Source organism: Oncorhynchus kisutch, linkage group LG14 (genome assembly GCF_002021735.2).
Source record: "Oncorhynchus kisutch isolate 150728-3 linkage group LG14, Okis_V2, whole genome shotgun sequence".
In the NCBI taxonomy this organism is placed as follows: Eukaryota; Metazoa; Chordata; class Actinopteri; order Salmoniformes; family Salmonidae; genus Oncorhynchus; species Oncorhynchus kisutch.
This window is the reverse complement of record NC_034187.2, coordinates 26,658,423-26,675,493: the sequence shown is the minus strand read 5'-3', so window position 1 is coordinate 26,675,493 and position 17,071 is coordinate 26,658,423. Positions and strand designations below refer to the sequence as shown.

The following is a 17,071-nucleotide window of genomic DNA, read 5'->3' as shown; positions in this document are numbered from 1 at the left end:
TTACTGTTATGATTTACAATCTCAACCGTACACTGACACCATTAGGCTTTGTGTTGACTCTGTTCTCTCTCCATTACAAATTCCTCCCATGTCTCCTGTTGCTGTGTGTACTGCATGTGCCATGTTATCTGCCTGTTATATCTGTTTTTAATGTGTGTGCTAACACATTTGCCATATTTACTTACATCTATGTTCTCTCGCTTTCCCGCTCCTCTCCTTGTGTTGCAGGTGAAAGTGATGATGCGTATCTGCCCCTCCCTGGAGGCTCCTGATTCGTCAGAGTCCATGTCCTTCCTGAAGGTGGACCCCAGGAAGAAGCAGTTGACCCTTTACGACCCCTCAGTCAACGACCGCACCAATTCAGGGCACAGGAGAGCCACCGTGGCCATCCCAAAGATCTTCGCTTTCGACGCAGTGTTTACCCAAGATGCCTCTCAAGTAAGGACCAAGCAGTTGCAGACTGTGTATGCTGGCTGGGTGCAGTCCAGGGACTTAGTGAAAAAATGCCTTTCTTGGGTCGGGAGCATTCTTCCCAGTATGGGCCTCAACAGCTGGGGCTTTTAAGTCTGGGGAATGAATTGAATTCAGTCCACTTATATCTAAGCTCTCCTTTCATAGTCCAGTTATATCTAACCTCTCCTCTCCCAGTCCAGACCTTACAGTCTAGTAGAACCATGGCCAAATTAAGATCAAAGTGGAAGGGCCAGACACTGAGGACATGTTTACTTGACGGTGATTGAGTAACAGCCAGGCAACTCTGTTCTGCCCTCTAATCCCCCTATCGCTCTCTCTCACACACTCTCTATGTTTCTCCCTCTCTGTCTCCGTCAGGCGGAGGTGTGCTCAGGGACGGTGTCTGAGGTCATCCAGTCCGTGGTGAATGGTGCGGACGGCTGCATCTTCTGCTTCGGCCACGTCAGGCTCGGTAAGTAAGCCCCTCTACTCCCCTCATCAGGCAAAGAAAAACACTATTTTTCACAGCCTGGTTCGATGTTCACATTCACAAATTGTTTAGTGGTGCACGGGAGTGAGCTGAGGAGAAGACAATATAGAGTTTGGATGAGCAAGGGCTAGTGAGAGACGGTGGTGAGGGGTGTCTTTAATTTTACCCACTGTCATTGACCTGGATTCTTCTCCCAGTCTGAGGGGCTGTCATTTCTTAAAACGAGCTTCATTTTCCCTTTTGTTCTCCACTGTGCTCATCCTACAGTGATTGTTCCTTGAATCACCCCCTTCACAAGTTCTTATAGACACAGTAGATTCCCAATCAACTGTACCTAATCCAGACAGCATATTACAAGTCTTCACAGTTTTATGAGAGACATGAGCAGCAGGCTGTATTACTTGTATATTACTGTCTCCATCCGCCTTTCCTCTCACCCTCTCCTCCGTCTCCAGGCAAGACGTTCACCATGATTGGCAAAGACGGCTCCACCCAGAGCCTGGGCATTGTGCCCTGCGCCATCTCCTGGCTCTTCAAGCTCATCAATGAGCGCAAGGAAAAGACGGGCACGCGTTTCTCTGTCCGCGTGTCTGCTGTGGAGATCTGTGGGAAGGACGAGGCTCTGAAGGACCTCCTGTCTGAGGTGTCCATAGGAAGCCTGCAGGATGGACAGTCCCCAGGGGTCTACCTGCGTGAGGACCCCATCTGTGGCACTCAAGTGAGGGGGAAAAAGGCATCTAGACATGTGCCAGTTTTCTTGCCTTTCTTTGTTCTCCCTCTCCATTTCTCTCCCTCGCCGTCTCTCTCTCTCTGTCTGGTATATATTAGTGTCTGTGTATTGATCTGATTCTCACTGCCATCTACCTCTGTCTGCCCCAAAGATTTAGGCCTTTGTATTGTCAGTTCTTTCATCTCCCAGGTCTTTCCTCTGTGTACTCTGAGTCCATATTGCCCTGCCTTACCCATCTCAATAATCCCTGCTCTATATTTTCACCAAAGACATCCACAATATCGACGTCTTTTCCATACCTTTTTATTGACTCTCCTGTCAGCATCCATCAGCATCTATTACCTCTGTGTTAGCTCTGGTCCTCTGCAGCACAGTGGGACTAGTTGGGGGGATGGGGGATTGAAGGCACTGACAGGTGTTGCCGTCTGATGTTGTTTTTTGGGGTTCTGTGTGGACTGTGACTTCAAAGGCTGCCTGAAGTCCTGTGAAGATACTCACAGCTCCTCCTCCTCTTAGTAACCACGTGATGTGGCCTCCCTACTAGATGCCCCCCTCTCCACACCCATCCACCACCACCATCCGTGTGGAGGAAAGTGCCCCTGCCCCCTGCTCCTCCATTACCTCCCCTAATCCTCCTCCCTCTGTGTGCATATCTGTTTCCCTATAATTGCCTCGGAGACCCAATCTAATGGGCAAGAAATGTGTGCTTGGGTCCAATTAACTGTCTCCCCTCTCTCACTCTCTCCTTTTTCCTCTCTCCTTCCTCTGTTCCCTTTTCCCTCACTCTCCAACTCCATGCTCTTTCCTTCTCTCTACCCCTGATCTTTTTTACCCCCCTCTTACCCTCTCTCCCTCCTCCCCCCTCAGCTCCAGAACCAGAGCGAGCTCCGCGCCCCCACGGCAGAGAAGGCAGCCTTCTTCCTGGACGCAGCCATCGCAGCACGCAGCACCAGCAGGCCAGACACAGATGAAGAGGAGAGACGCAACTCTCATATGCTGTTCACACTGCACATCTACCAGTACCGCATGGAGAAGAGCGGCAAGGGAGGCAGTGAGTACAACTACTACTACAACACTATTACTACTATACGGCATCTATCAGTACTACATGAAGTGAGGCTCTCTCTGAACTCTAGTGTCACTCTGTGTGTCCTAGTGTCTTTGACTGTGATAGTTTTAGATTTTCATTCATCATTCTGCTATTCTATTAATAATTTCACTCGATTCAACAAGTGCTCTGACCTTTTCGATTCTTCCGCAAGAGATAAATGCACTGAACCATATTGCTGCACATGAACAGAAAAAATATTTCACTTGCTGATTATGGACTTAATCGAGTAAAAATAATGACCTACAGTAGTTTAATGATGATGACTTTATTATGCCTTAATGATAGTGTTAAGTAGCAGATGTAATTTCCCTCATCAGTTCTGGTGCTGATGATAGTTCTTCAAGTGTCTGTGTTCCCAGAGGTAACCATCATAGCCATAGGAGACAGCACCACACTGGGCTAGATGGTGGATAAAGTCTGAATAACTCTGAATGGATAAAAAACCTGAAGCCTCTCATTTGTAGTGTTTATGGATGGGTGCGCACTAGCCTCTATATAAAAAAAAGTGGCTTGCTTGCATCCATGTGTTGTGCTAAGCGGAGGGAGAGTGCGCGCAGATTTTTTACATTTAATTTGACCTTTATTTCAAGCACTCCATTTCTAAGTATTGCTGACAAGAGTTTAATGGTTCGCCGCCTAGTCTGAAACTCTGTAATTTTCTCCCAATCATGTGAAATAACATATCAGTGACCTACATTACATTACAATGTGCTGCCTCGCTGCTGAATAACATTTGGAGAAATTCTGCTCATGTTCCGTCTACACTGAATTACTGTATTCATTTGTTATTTTATAGCACAGCCCCCCAAACTAGTTTTTGTATCCATGTGACAACAAGATCCTTTAATTTTGGGAAACTTATTACCTGTCTGTTAAACTGAGACAATCTCAGCCCAGATTTGAATCACTTCAGACCGAAAGGCTTACTTGTGAATAAATCAGACTGCCATGTCTGGTCTGGTTTGGGCTGTGCCACTCCTGCCTAAATGGCGCAGCAGCACGTGGGAACCCTGTCTTCCTTCAGAGGGAGTGTCTGAATGTGTCTGTGCTGGGATATAACCTCACCTGGCTCTTCCTCCTGTGTCATCTACAGTGTCGGGCGGACGGAGCAGGCTGCACCTTATAGACCTGGGGAGCTGTGAGAAGGTGCTAAGTAAGAGCAGAGACGGAGGGGGAGGCCTGTGTCTGTCTCTCACCGCGCTGGGCAATGTTATCATGGCTTTAGCCAATGGAGCCAAGCATGTACCTTACAGGTAGGGGAACTAGTACTGTACTTTTTATACCTTGATTATGTAAAACCAGTGTCAAGTATGAAGTCGAGTACGTAATCAAAATGTTTGAGACAAGTTTATTCATGTACATTTACCTTCACTATCAAGGCTGTGTTTATTTAGCTTGCTATAGATTTAAAGATATGTATCATTTAATTTAACCTTTATTTAACTAGGCAAGTCAGTTAAGAACAAATTCTTATTTACAATGACTGCCGACACCGGCCAAACTCGAACGACGCTGGGCCAATTATGCTCGGCTTATGGGACTCCCAATCACGGCCGGTTGTGATACAGCCTGGATTTTGCTACACTATGGAATCAGAAATGAGGTCAATAGATAGAACATTTAATTTGGGAAATGCAATGCATACTGAGGGCTCTATTTTACCAAACCTAGCGCAATGGTAAATCTAAGTGCTGCCGGTGGCACTATAGGTTCGTGGGTGTGTCAGAAATATTTTTGCTATTTTCACCACCACAATTATAGGCACATTTGCTGGCGGTGGGTTTTGCTGAAAACCAGTTAAGGGTGTGTCAAGGTTTGGCCCCTCACTGGCCAATCAGAACATGCTTCATAGCTAAATATGTGGTTGCTTCAAGTTGTGTATTTACGGTCTTATATATTGCATTGTCAACTCCAATTGGAATGTTAGTCCGTTATAGTCTAGTTTGTTAAGTAGCCTGCCTCACATTTGCTAAATATGTTGAACATGTTCTAGTTGCATTGCTTCAATATGGAAATACATTGTTAAACATATGCTATAGTATTCACACTGATATAGGGGCTAGGCCTACTGTAAATTGCAGTCTGGACATGCCAAATGTAGTAAATAAGCTAGATTAAATTCACAAGGCTATTGATAAGGACTAAAAGACAGTGTATTGCCTAATTGTTATCAAATTCTAATCAAAACCAAACAATATATTGTTTTAAATAGGCTGTCTAAATACAGTTACAGCACCATAGTTGCTCCCTGTGGGCATATAACAACGTAACTTAGACCATGGAGGGTTTTTACGCACATTCAAACTTTTCACAGAAGCTGGATAAAGATCCAATGTAAAGGGAAAGGGGGAATATCAATTCACCATTATACTGCTCGTAAATGTAATGTTTTATAAACATTGTGGAACCATCTTACAGATCATATTTGCACTTCTCCAGAAATAGCAGACAAAATAGCCGACGAAATTCCAGCCATGTAGCCTACGTTATCATCATAAACCCATGGACGGGTAATATTTGTGAAAAGTTTGGTTATTAATCAAATTAAACAAAAAACAATCCATCTGCTTTTTTAAAATATATTTTTTTACATTTTTACCCCTTTTCTCCCTAATTTCGTGGTATCCAATTGTTAGTAGCTACAACTCATAGCTACAACTTCCGTACGGGCTCGGGAGAGACAAAGGTTGAAAGTCATGCGTCCATGCGTTTTTTGGGGGGAAACCAATAGTTTGTTTCTAAATAGAAGATTCACAAAATGCACATGTCTCTACTATGGGTACTACTGGATAGGCTGCGCTTCTGCTCTCAAAATCCATGCCATTATCAGATGTGTTTACCGTTAAGAGTCTTAAAACTTCCCATTTAGCACTGCATGAAATTGTCCTTTTTGCAAGTATTTTTAAGGACACGCCTCATATTGCCAGCCATCCCACCACAGTGGAGGTGAGCTGATGTTAGACAGGTAAATTACCAAACCTGGCGTTAGGACTGGAAAATGCCAGTGCACCAGTTTTTACATGACAAAATTGCAAACTAACGTGCATTTGACATTGTGCCTCTTTACCACCAGCCGAAAATAGAGCCTGTAGTGTAAAGGAAATATACTAAGAGGTTAGAACCGAAAATAACAGTTGAAGAATATGAAATGAGTCTCTGGCAGACTAATATTACGTGTTAAGGACACTGGTTGAATGTCAACCAACACTAACGTTTGTTTGCTAGTCATTAGCACAGACAGGGATATAAGGCACTGAAAGATCCTGCCGTTTCATGAGCAGCAATGATAATGATGGTGTGTGTGAACGTATCATCTCTAGGGACAGCAAACTGACGATGCTGCTGAGAGAGTCGCTGGGGAACATTAACTGCAGAACCACCATGATCGCCCACATCTCTGACTCCTCTGCTAACTACGCTGACTCCCTCACCACCATCCAGCTGGCCTCACGCATCCACCGCATGAGGAAGAAGAAGTCCAAGGTCTGTGTCTCGACTCGAAGAGCTTTCAGTATCATAGGCCGTAAACAGTGGTATAGCCGCATGGGTATTCTCTATTTGAACATATTTCGATGAACACAGCACTTACTGTTTTGATGAGGGAAAGGCATAGATTCTCACAGTTATATATGTTTTTAGTGATCTCAAGAGTGTATTACAGTGGTGTTATTAACAGAAGTTGCATTGTTCACCATTTCATGGCATGAAATGAATCGGGACCTCTGTTAATGCAAGGTTATTAAGTGCCATAATTCAGAGCTAGTTTTTCTTGGCTTCTCAACACATAATCATGTAATCAATAGGGCTGCCTAAGGATTAGGGAAATAATTACTCCAGATAATTAGGTGGAACGACAGCATATATTTATTTTGCATTGGTCTCAGGCGTGATTATAATGCATTCCACGCACACCAATTCATATTATTGACATAAATTTCAGTGTGCCTATTGATGTGCACTTTTAACCTTTAAATGTATTGACTGGCCATTTTAAAAGGGATTTATTATTACACGATTGAATTAAATATAAATTGAAAGAGAGACATGCTGAAAAATGATATGAAGACTGTTTAAATAAGTCTAAAGTAATGATGTTATATCTTGAATATAAGAAGTGTGCAGACATTCGAATTATGTAGCAGTCTTGTACTAAGCATTTTACACATATCCCATATACACTGTTTTGTAAGTTTCTGGCTGTCTTGCAGTATGCATCCAGCTCCTCTGGAGGGGAGAGTTCCTGCGAGGAGGGGAGGATCCGTCGGCCACCCCACCTCAGACCCTTCCACCCCCGGACGGTAGCCCTGGACCCGGACTTGCCCTCCCTGCTCAGCGACCCAGACTACTCTTCCAGCAGTGAGCAATCCTGCGACACCGTCATCTACGTGGGTCCGGGCGGCGCCGCCATCTCTGATAGGGAGCTTAGTGACAACGAGGGCCCCCCTGCCTTCGTTCCAATCATCCCCTCTCTGAACAGGAAGCGTTCTGGGAAAGAGGGCCCCCTGGACAGAGACCACTTCTTCATGTGCAACACGTTTGCTGAGCTGCAGGAACGCCTGGAATGTATTGACGGCAGCGAGGAGCCTACAGCGTTCGTTGGAGAGGGTAGGGGAAGTCAGGCTAGCCCACAGATAGACAGCAAGGCAAAGGAAGGCCCTGGCTCAGCTTCCCTAAAGACTGTAACTAAAGCCTCCTTCTCCCAGGAGAATATCTCACCCAAACTTCCTCCTAAATCTGTAGCCACTCCGCCATCCAGCAGCCCCCAGGAAAGCCCCTCAAAGTCTAAACTGGAACATTCCAGAGGGGTTTCAGAGAGCGTGTGCAGAACGAGTGCTGATGGTGAGAAGGTGATGATGTCAGAGAGCCGGGCTAGCCCAATCGAACAGGATGTGGCCACGGTGCCAGCCTCTGAGCCAGTGGTGCGGGAGAAGGTCTACTTCAACAAGAAGCCCTTACCCAAGCCTGCTCCCCCTCCCCCACAGCAGAGAGACTCACGCAGAGGCAACGGAGAGGCAGAGGAGAGGTCCACCACCAGAATGCCGCCCGTGGGAATGAGCCATCAGACTGGGAAACGGGGGGAGTCTGAGGACTCCCCTTTTCTTGGTAGAGCCCAGACCAGGGGACCAGTAGAAGTGTGCCAGCTACGCTCCACCCTGAGAGAGAGGTGCCTGGACAGGGACATCCTCCGGGCTACGGTGACCCTGCAGCAGCCTGTAGAGCTGAACGGAGAGGATGAGTTGGTGTTCACTGTGGTGGAGGAGCTGTCCATTGGCAGCATCATAGACAATGGTCGGCCCTCCAGCATCATCAGCTTCAACAGCGACTGCTCCCTGCAGGCCCTGGCCTCCGGCTCCCGGCCTGTCAGCATCATCAGCAGCATCAACGATGAGTTTGACGCCTACACGTCAGCTGTGGGGAGTGCAGTCAACATTGAGGTGCACACCCCCTTACAGGATGACGCATTTGTGTGTGTGGGCAGCAGGGGCTCGTCCATCAGCTCCTGGCTCAGTGAGGTCAGCGTCTGTACTCTGGAGAGTGAAGGGGCCCACTCGGCAGACGTCTTCCTCCCACAGACTAAGCACATCGGCCCAGAAGGCACCTTGTATCTAGATTCCCTGGGTATGTTTCACTGTGAATCATCCCCAAGGGACACCAAGAACTCCCTGAATGACAGCGGCTTTAGCTTTTCTGAACTGGACAGTGACAGCGCAGCGTCTAGCAAACTGTCCCTGACAAAGTGCCCTCCGTCTCCCGACTTAACCAAAGGATCCCTCAGATTCCCATTCAAAACAGCGAAAGTGAACTTTCTCAGTTCCTCTTCACAACCCTCCCAGGGCCCTTACATAGTCCACTCCAGTCTTCCCAGGAAAATTAAACCTACCTCATCCATCACCCATAGTAACAGCAACAGCAGCAGTCATGAACCACAGAGACAGGAAGTCAAGCAGGAGGACCCCTGGCAGCGCATTGACAACCACTATGAACCTCAGCTCCCAGTCCCCAGTGCCACTGCCACAAGCAAGCTCCCCAGAACCCCAGTGAGTGGCATTCCCTGCCGAAAAGCTGGTGTTTTCAACAGCAACAGCGTACCTCGCCAGCCCAAGGTGCAGGGCTCTACCTCAGCCCAGAGGGTGGTGGACGGCTGTGAGAAGTCGCCCAGCAAGAAAGCAGGGTCCCCAAGCAAGATGCCTCAGCTCAGACGAGGGGCCACCACCCTAGGCACTGTGCCTGTCATCCATGCCTCCCCGGAGACCAAGGTCACCACCCAGGACATCACAGCTACAACCAACAGTCTCAAGTTTTCCTCTCTGGGGAAAAATGGGAAGACCAATGGGCAGAAAGCCAGCATGCTCCCCAAACCTGGTGGTAACTCACCTCCCCTCCCCCCAGTGCGCAAATCCAGTCTGGATCAGAAGAACAAGACCCTGCTGCACCAAAGTGCCTTGAAGTCTGCGTATGGAGAAGCAGGGAGGCCCTTACTCACCAGGGGGACAGTTTCAGAGGATGAGCTAGAGGTCCGCTGCAGAGGAGACTCCAACAGCCTCAAAACATCCAGCCTCAAGGGTGACTACACCTCGGCCAAAGCCACATCCAGCCTGAAGGCCAGAGGGGATGCTGGACAGAAGCATTACGGCAGTCAGACGTCTCTGGAGAGATGTGACAGCATGTCCATGGTGGGCTCCAAACCCACCCTCAGCCGAGAGAACAGTGGGGCCAGCCTGGGCAGCAGCATATCCAGCAGGCCAGTTCCCAGATTTGGTTTACCCATCTCAAGCAGCTCTGCCATTGCTACCTCCCCACCTTCCCCATGTTGCACCACAGGTGCTCTAGGTAAACCTGGGCAGGTCAAAGGTAGTGTTAACCCCAGAGCGTTAGGAGCGGTCAATGGAAGTAAGGCCCGTTTATTGTCAGCGAGCAACTCTAAAGGCCTGAGCTCCTCCACCAAGTCTCTGGCAGCTCCAGCCACCAGGAACATAAATGCCAACCTCCCCCCAACTGGTAAGACCTCTGCCCCTCGGGCCACCGCAGCCGTCAACAGCAAGCCTGGCCGGGGCACCATCATGGGCACCAGGCAGGCCATGCGGGCAGCCAACAGCCGGGTCAGTGAGCTGGCATCAGGCAGTACATCAGGCAAACACCTGAGAGGCTCAGGGGACTCTGATAGTGGTAATGACAGTGGGGTGAACCTGAGTGATGACAAGTCCCCTGTGGCCATGCTGCCCTCACCCTACAGTAAGATCACAGCCCCCAGGAGGCCGCAGCGCTACAGCAGTGGACACGGCAGTGACAACAGCAGTGTTCTGAGTGGAGAGTTGCCCCCAGCCATGGGCCGAACAGCCCTCTTCTACCACAGCGGGGGCAGCAGTGGTTATGAGAGCATGATCCGTGACAGCGAGGCCACAGGCAGTGCATCCTCTGCACACGACTCCATGAGCGAGAGTGGGATGTCTTCCTCAGGCCGCCCCAGGACCTCAAAGTCCCCGAAGAAACGCAATGGTAAGAGCTCTGAATCTGTATACATCATTATGCATCATCTCTGATAATATTCTGTACAACTGCATACTGTTAGGGAATCAAAAACATGTGAAAGTTCCATAAAATCCCAAGCATTACTTAGGTCCTTTTACAAGCCTTCTTGTTTAAGTCCAGTCTTTGATGTTTTTTTACAAGCCTCTATGTGATGTCAAACAGTCCACTTGTTAAATAATGGAGAAGGTCATTAATGGAGGACATATGTCCAACTGTCTCTGTAAAAGCCTCTTGTCTAGAAGTCACAAAGCACGTCTATAAATTCCCCCTAATTGCTTTGGAAAAGCAGTGTTCTTGCACAGAGCAGCTTAGAAAATCCCTAGTTAAGGGTTGTTAAGGGTGAAGGTTCACTGCTTTTGACTTTAACTAGATATGTCATGCTGAAAAGCAGACTGAGTGGTGTTCCCATCTGAAATAAGAACTACAGTTCTGCAGTTCTCCAGATCGAAGCAGCATGGCAGAGAAGTATAGCACAGAATCCCCAAACAACATCGAGTACAACCTGTCGCTTTCTCCAACTTCCCCAGGCAATCTTGTAAAGATAGCTTTTTAAAATGTGATTTTTATAGTTTATTGGTTTTCTCACCTTTCTGATTCAGCAGAATACATTACTCTTATATGGGAAATGTAATTAAGGTATGTAATGAGCTGACTTTGAACTAAATTGAACAGCACTGGAAAGTCGTGACCATGTTTCAGCTCTCGTAGATTTATATAGTCAACCTTTTCAATTCATATAATGTGGTAGGACTATGATATAGACGGTGGTGAAAGCCTTATACATATGCAATCAACAGCACACTCAGGAGGTCTGTGTTAAAGCCTGCTATCGCTTTACATCTCCATCTCAGCCTCATACATATTTACTGCTCGGCCCTGGCAGATATTGCCATTTGTATATTTCCAGCAGTAATTGATGTGCCTGTTTGTCTGTGTCTCACCAGGGCTCCAGCGACGGCGGCTCATCCCGGCCCCCCTGCCAGACACCTCATCCCTGGGGAAGAAGACTGGCACAGCTGGCCAGTGGGTGGATCTGCCGCCCATGTCAGGAGCACTAAAGGAGCCCTTTGAGATTAAGGTGTATGAGATTGATGATGTGGAACGGCTCCAGAGGAGGCGTCAGGAGGACTCAGCCGAGGTGAGCGAGGGGTCACGCTTACTGTCTGTAATACAAGCTCCCCATACTGTAACAACTTATTTTAGAGTCCTGTCATTAGGTTCCTGTTCATCACTACATACATGCTGCTTAGCAATGTCAGGCTCAGCAATATTCTGAATGTGCTACATTGATTTCAGCAATATTCTGAATGTGCTACATTGAAGCCAGGCATGGCATCGTGGAAAGGTCTTGGCTAACTCCTTCACCAGTTTCTTATTAAAGAACAAGATGAAAATATGCATCTTAGACGTTTGACTTTCAGTCTGCCCAATGGTGATTCCCGGTACCTTTAAGTGTCTGTGTGACCACAGTCAGAGCCCAGTGTTACGCTATCCGGACTTTTGAAGGAATGTGAAGAGATCAGGACGCAATTACTGTCTGGGGTTCATTGGTTTAGATATGACTGAGGCTGGTGCTGGTTGACGGAGGGGGAAGGGGTGGTGGTGAAAAGATCAGTCCAGGAATTTGTGATGAATGTGCATTCCCCCCTCCACAGCCCATCAGCCATCACCATGGCCCATCCCTGGCTGCCTGATGGCTCTTTATGGCTGGCGCTACTTGCTATGGGTCATTAACTGCTCCCACAAGTTTGAGGTAGCCAGACAGGGATTTGTTAAGAGAATATATTAAATCAGCTGGTGGTGGTTTGATTTAGTTTCAATTAGGAAAAGATTATCTTCAATTTGTCTTTCCCAGCCATCACTGGTTGAATGGCTGTGAAAGACAAATTGGGGACCATCATTCCCAGACCAGTTTTGGAATACCATGTAATGTGTGCATCAAGGCTTGTTTCAATGTGTGTATATTCACATGTCTATTTGTGTTCCCATGGATTTTTCTGTGTGTATATATACACAGGGTTCAGTACTCTGTATATTCATGTCTGTTTGTGTGTTCATGTTTGTTTGAGTTCTAACTGTTAGATCATAACTCTGTCTAGAGTAAGAGAATATTTTTGATCTTTTGTATTTACTCTTCTTCCCTTTTCTCCTCTTTAACAGCCATTCCTAGATGTTGAGAAGGTATGTTGATTTTTCTGGATGGCTGAGGCTTCATTATTCTGTAATGGGAGTTGGGGAATATTTTGTAGTGAGGGAAGAACAGGCATTAATTGCATGCACAGATCTCAAATGAGGTTTCGGCCCATTGTGACAGGAAACCAGTATTCTTATATTACAATACCTGGAAAATGTCCAGAAATGTTAATATACACAACTGTGTCTGTATATCCTGCAATTCTTTAGCAGCAGCAAAAAATGCTAGTCCGATGACGGCCATGAATCTTCATCTTCAAGCTTACTCTGAATTTCAAACCGTTCCTGTCACTCACCACCCTATCGTTTCTCTCTCTCTTTCTCGCTGTCGCTCTCTCAGGGGCTGCTGTACTTCAACAGTAAGCTGAAGGTTCTGGAGCGGCGGCATCAGCAGATCAGGGAGCTGAAGGTCAAACACGAGACACTGAAGGAAGAGCTAGAGGACACCAAGATCCGGTTGATGATGGACCCTTGCAAGTGGATAGGAGAGTGTGAGTATCTGCTAGACTATTCCAGGATAGGGGAATATGGGAATTTACACATTTTTATTCTTCATATTCCCCACCAAAATAGAAAGTTATCTTCCTATTGATAGTTAACTTGATTCTGTGGACAGTATTTCTGTTGACTGTAGGTGACCATGACTTTACTCCTCTGCTCTCCTGTCTCTTCTCTTCCAGTTGAGGTGGACCAGGATTTGGACAAGGAGTCCCAGGAGTACCTGGAGGCCCTGAGTCAGGTCACAGAGGAGCTGGATTTCTGTGTCAACATATGCAAGTCACGTGTCATGATGGTGACATGCTTCGACATCAGTGTGGCATCACCGCCTGACACTCAAGAGGGACTTCGAGAAGTGGAAGTCTGAGAAGGTGCGAAATGAGATGGAGAATCCAGAAAGTGAGAAAGGAATGATGATGAAATGTAGCAGCCAGTTCATATTGCTGGAATGAAGTGACAAGAAAAACTAAAAGACAAAAGATGAGACAAACAGGACGAGGGTCTTTGCATGAAGACAGAGGAGATCTGAACCGACTTATCTACAGTGCCTCGTTGTTCTGGACATGTTCTTGTTGGAATGGGAGAGAAACGTGTGTTTCCTGCATGATGAGAGAGAGGCCATCATTTACCCAAGAGTCATTCAACGACAACCAGAAGTGCCTTTTTCACTCAACTTATTTTGAGTCATAATTTTTTGTATGGTGCTAGTATCATAACCAGCATACCTAAGCAAACCCTGAACATATTCCTTTTAAGAAATAATAATTTTATATTGCATTGTATAGTGTATTTATATGATTATGTGTGTAAAAATATCATTTGTAGGTAAAAAAACTGTAAGAAGAAAAAGAAGAGCAATAAGCTAATGTTATTGCGTTCCCAAACTTTGCCTTTTCTCATGTTTCAAACCAACCTCAGTCAGCATTTTGCCCATTTATCCAGCCTCTTTGCGCCTTATGTTATCTTTCTTGTTCTGTAGTTTTTCTACCTTTTTAAACCAGGTCTGTTTTATCTTGTCAAGGACTTGGTTTGCTGTTATCACTCAACCACTGCCAGCGGAGCTGTGAAAGCTAGCAGGGTTGAGTAAATGTTTCCTCCCTCCAGTTGCCTTGATCCCAAAGGGCCCCAGGGGAGGTGCTGAGATGGGTGATGGTGGAGGTGTAGAAAAGGGGAGAGGAAAGTATGTGGAGCTGAGCTATGTTTGCCCTTTGTTTATTTAATAGAAAATTTGGCAATGGCAGAACATATCATACACCATACAGGGCCTGCTCCCAACAGGCTGTGTGTACGCCATGATTCATGGGTGTGACAGTAAGCTCTCTCTGGTGCTCTGTGTTAGGGGTGTCCAGAGTCCAGTGCGCACTGACAAGGCATAGTGGTGCTTGTCAGTGCGTACATTTTTATCCCTAGATGAGCCTCAACTGGGTTCTACTGACACGAACAAAAGGGCATAGATGAGATGCCACAAGCAAAGGTAATTCTGCGACTCGTGTTGTACTCTTTTTACTGGTGCCAAGCCTTGGTTCTATGCATTCCAACATTCTTACTCCCACTATAAGAACCTCATACACTATATATACAAAAGTATGTGGACACTCCTTCAGATGAGTGGATTCGGCTATTTCAGCTACACCTGTGGTGTATAAAAGTGAGCACACAGTCATGCAATGTCCATAGACAAACATTGGCAGTAGAATGGCCTTACCGAAGAGCTCAGTGACTTTCAACGTGGCACCGTCATAGGATGCCACCTTTTAAACAAGTCAGTTAGTCAAATTTCTGCCCTGCTAGAGCTGCCCCGGTTAACTGTAAGCACTGTTATTGTGAAGTGGAAACGTCTAGAAGTGGTAGGCCACACAAGCTCACAGAACGGGACCACCGAGTGCTGAAGTGTGTAAAAATCCTCTGTCCTCGGTTGCAACACTCACTACCGAGTTCCAAACTACCTCTGGAAGCAATGTCAGCACAAGAACTGTTCGTCTGGAATTTCATGAAACGGGTTTTCATTGGCCGAGCAGCCGCACACAAGCCAAAGATCACCATGGGCAATGCCAAGCATCAGCTGGAGTGGTGTAAAGCTCGCTGCCATTGGACTCTGGAGCAGTGGAAACGCGTTCTCTGGCGTGATGAATCACGCATCACAATCTGGCAGTCCGACTGATGGATTTGGGTTTGGCAGATGCCAGGAGAACGCTACCTGCCCGAATGCAAGGTGCCAACTGTAAAGTTTGGTAGAGGAGGAATAATGGTCTAGGGCTGTTTTTCATAGTTCGGCCTATGCGCCTTAGTTACAGTGAAGGGAAATCTTAACGCTACAGTATACAATGACATTCTAAACAATTCTGTGCTTCCAACTTTGTGGCAACAGTTTGGGGAAGACCCTTTCCTGTTTCAGCATGACAACGCGCCCGTGAACAAAGCGAGGTCCATACAGAAATGGTTTGTTGAGATTGGTGTGGAAGAACTTGACTGGCCTGAACAGAGCCCTGTCCTCAACCCCATCGAACACTTTTGGAATGAATTGGAACGTCGACTGGGAGCCAGGGCGAATTGCCCAACCACAGTGCTCAACCTCACTAATGCTCTTGTGGCTGAATGGAAGCAAGTCCCCGCAACAATTTTCCAACATCTAGTGGAAAGCCTTCCCAGAAGAGTGGAGGCTGTTATGGCAGCAAAGGGGGGGGGGGGGAGGAGGGAGACAGCCTCCATATTAATCGTCATGATTTTAGAATAAAATATTCGACAAGCAGCTGTCCACATACTTTTGGTCATGTAGTGTAGATCAACAGCACTGACAGTTTGCAATGACTCAGAACCCTCCCTTAGATCTGCTTCAAAGCTACATATATATAACACTTCTCTCCAACATTCTATTTTCTTTGCTAATTTAATCTGATGTCTCAATCAAAGACTAGGATAGGCTCCAAGAGTAATGTCCGAACTTAAGGCCATGAGAAACCACAGTTTATACATGCAATGAAGCAACTTCAGATGTTGATGTTGTATGGCAAATAAAATCAATCAACCAATTGTATGTAGTGGCCAGAATGTGTGTGTCTGAATTACTTCTCTTAAAACGGCGAGGACAAAGATGATTGACTGGTTTTAGTTATCTACTAAGAAACTAGCTTTTGTTATATTTTGGTGTTTGATTTATAACTAAAATATTAATTTGTTTTCTTTCAAAGATACTCTCAGGCCCTTTCTGAAGATGCTGCATGAGATTTTTATTGATTTCTAAGAATGATTTCTATTCCATTTTTACCATTTTGATTTTTATAATATAGCCTCTGCTCTCCCTAATGTGGTGTTTGTTTCATGAATTATTACTATTACCAAACCGAAACATTTCAAGAAAGTTTACGTATGTCATATTTCATATAAAAACCCATATTTTCTAATGTCCTTGGTTTTGTATAGGATTTTCTGACCTTGTGTATAAATGTATGATATGGCAGCTCGTGTTGAGTTGTATCTGTGAATAAATTAGGTTTCTTCTTATTGCTGATATTGTGAATACATTGTTCTTCATTGGTTGTCTTGAAACAAACCATTCTGTTAGGCCCAATGGTTTGGCCTACATAATTCAAAGCCACAATAATTTGTCGTCAAACTAGATTGAAAGTCATGTTAGGTTGAGAACGTAATGAAGGCTTAACAGTTTAAGTTTTTTCAACCTCAATTGGAACGCAAATGTATCAAAATAGTTAAGTACTAGCGAAATAAAAAGGGTAGGGAATATCTGGTTGGCCTTTGTCAAACGTATTTTATTTAGACTTTCAATGTGTTCTGCCAACGCGAAGCGGGAATTGGGCTTGCGCAGGAGGAACTGACCATTTGCAAATGCAACACAGGGTGAGCAGAATTGCCTACAATAATGAATACATTAGTTCGTATATGTTACTTCAAAGACTATGCTCTCTTTGTCCAAGTAATTTGAGTTTCATTTGCGGTTAATAGCCTAGCCCACATTTGCCACGATAGGCCTATGAGCCAACTCTGGTCGTGTAGGGATTTATCAGACAGATTGGTGGCCAGAAGAAAAAGTGAGGGGTGAGTAGGCTAG

General features: G+C 46.0%; 1 protein-coding gene across 3 annotated transcripts in view; it reads left to right on the top strand.

The window, feature by feature from the left end:
- Positions 1-16,515, top strand: part of LOC109904544 (kinesin-like protein KIF26A) — a 100,945-nt gene extending 84,430 nt beyond the window's left edge. For all 3 annotated transcript variants that reach the window (XM_031788148.1, XM_031788149.1, XM_031788151.1), the window contains 11 exons: positions 229-438; positions 832-925; positions 1,399-1,661; positions 2,541-2,724; positions 3,878-4,037; positions 6,105-6,267; positions 6,993-10,281; positions 11,259-11,452; positions 12,475-12,495; positions 12,848-12,998; positions 13,188-16,515. In XM_031788148.1, coding sequence (XP_031644008.1) covers positions 229-438; positions 832-925; positions 1,399-1,661; positions 2,541-2,724; positions 3,878-4,037; positions 6,105-6,267; positions 6,993-10,281; positions 11,259-11,452; positions 12,475-12,495; positions 12,848-12,998; positions 13,188-13,372 — 4,914 coding nt within the window. In that variant the 3' untranslated portion in view covers positions 13,373-16,515. The remainder of the gene's footprint in view (positions 1-228; positions 439-831; positions 926-1,398; positions 1,662-2,540; positions 2,725-3,877; positions 4,038-6,104; positions 6,268-6,992; positions 10,282-11,258; positions 11,453-12,474; positions 12,496-12,847; positions 12,999-13,187) is intronic.
- The last annotated feature ends 556 nt before the right edge of the window (positions 16,516-17,071 follow it).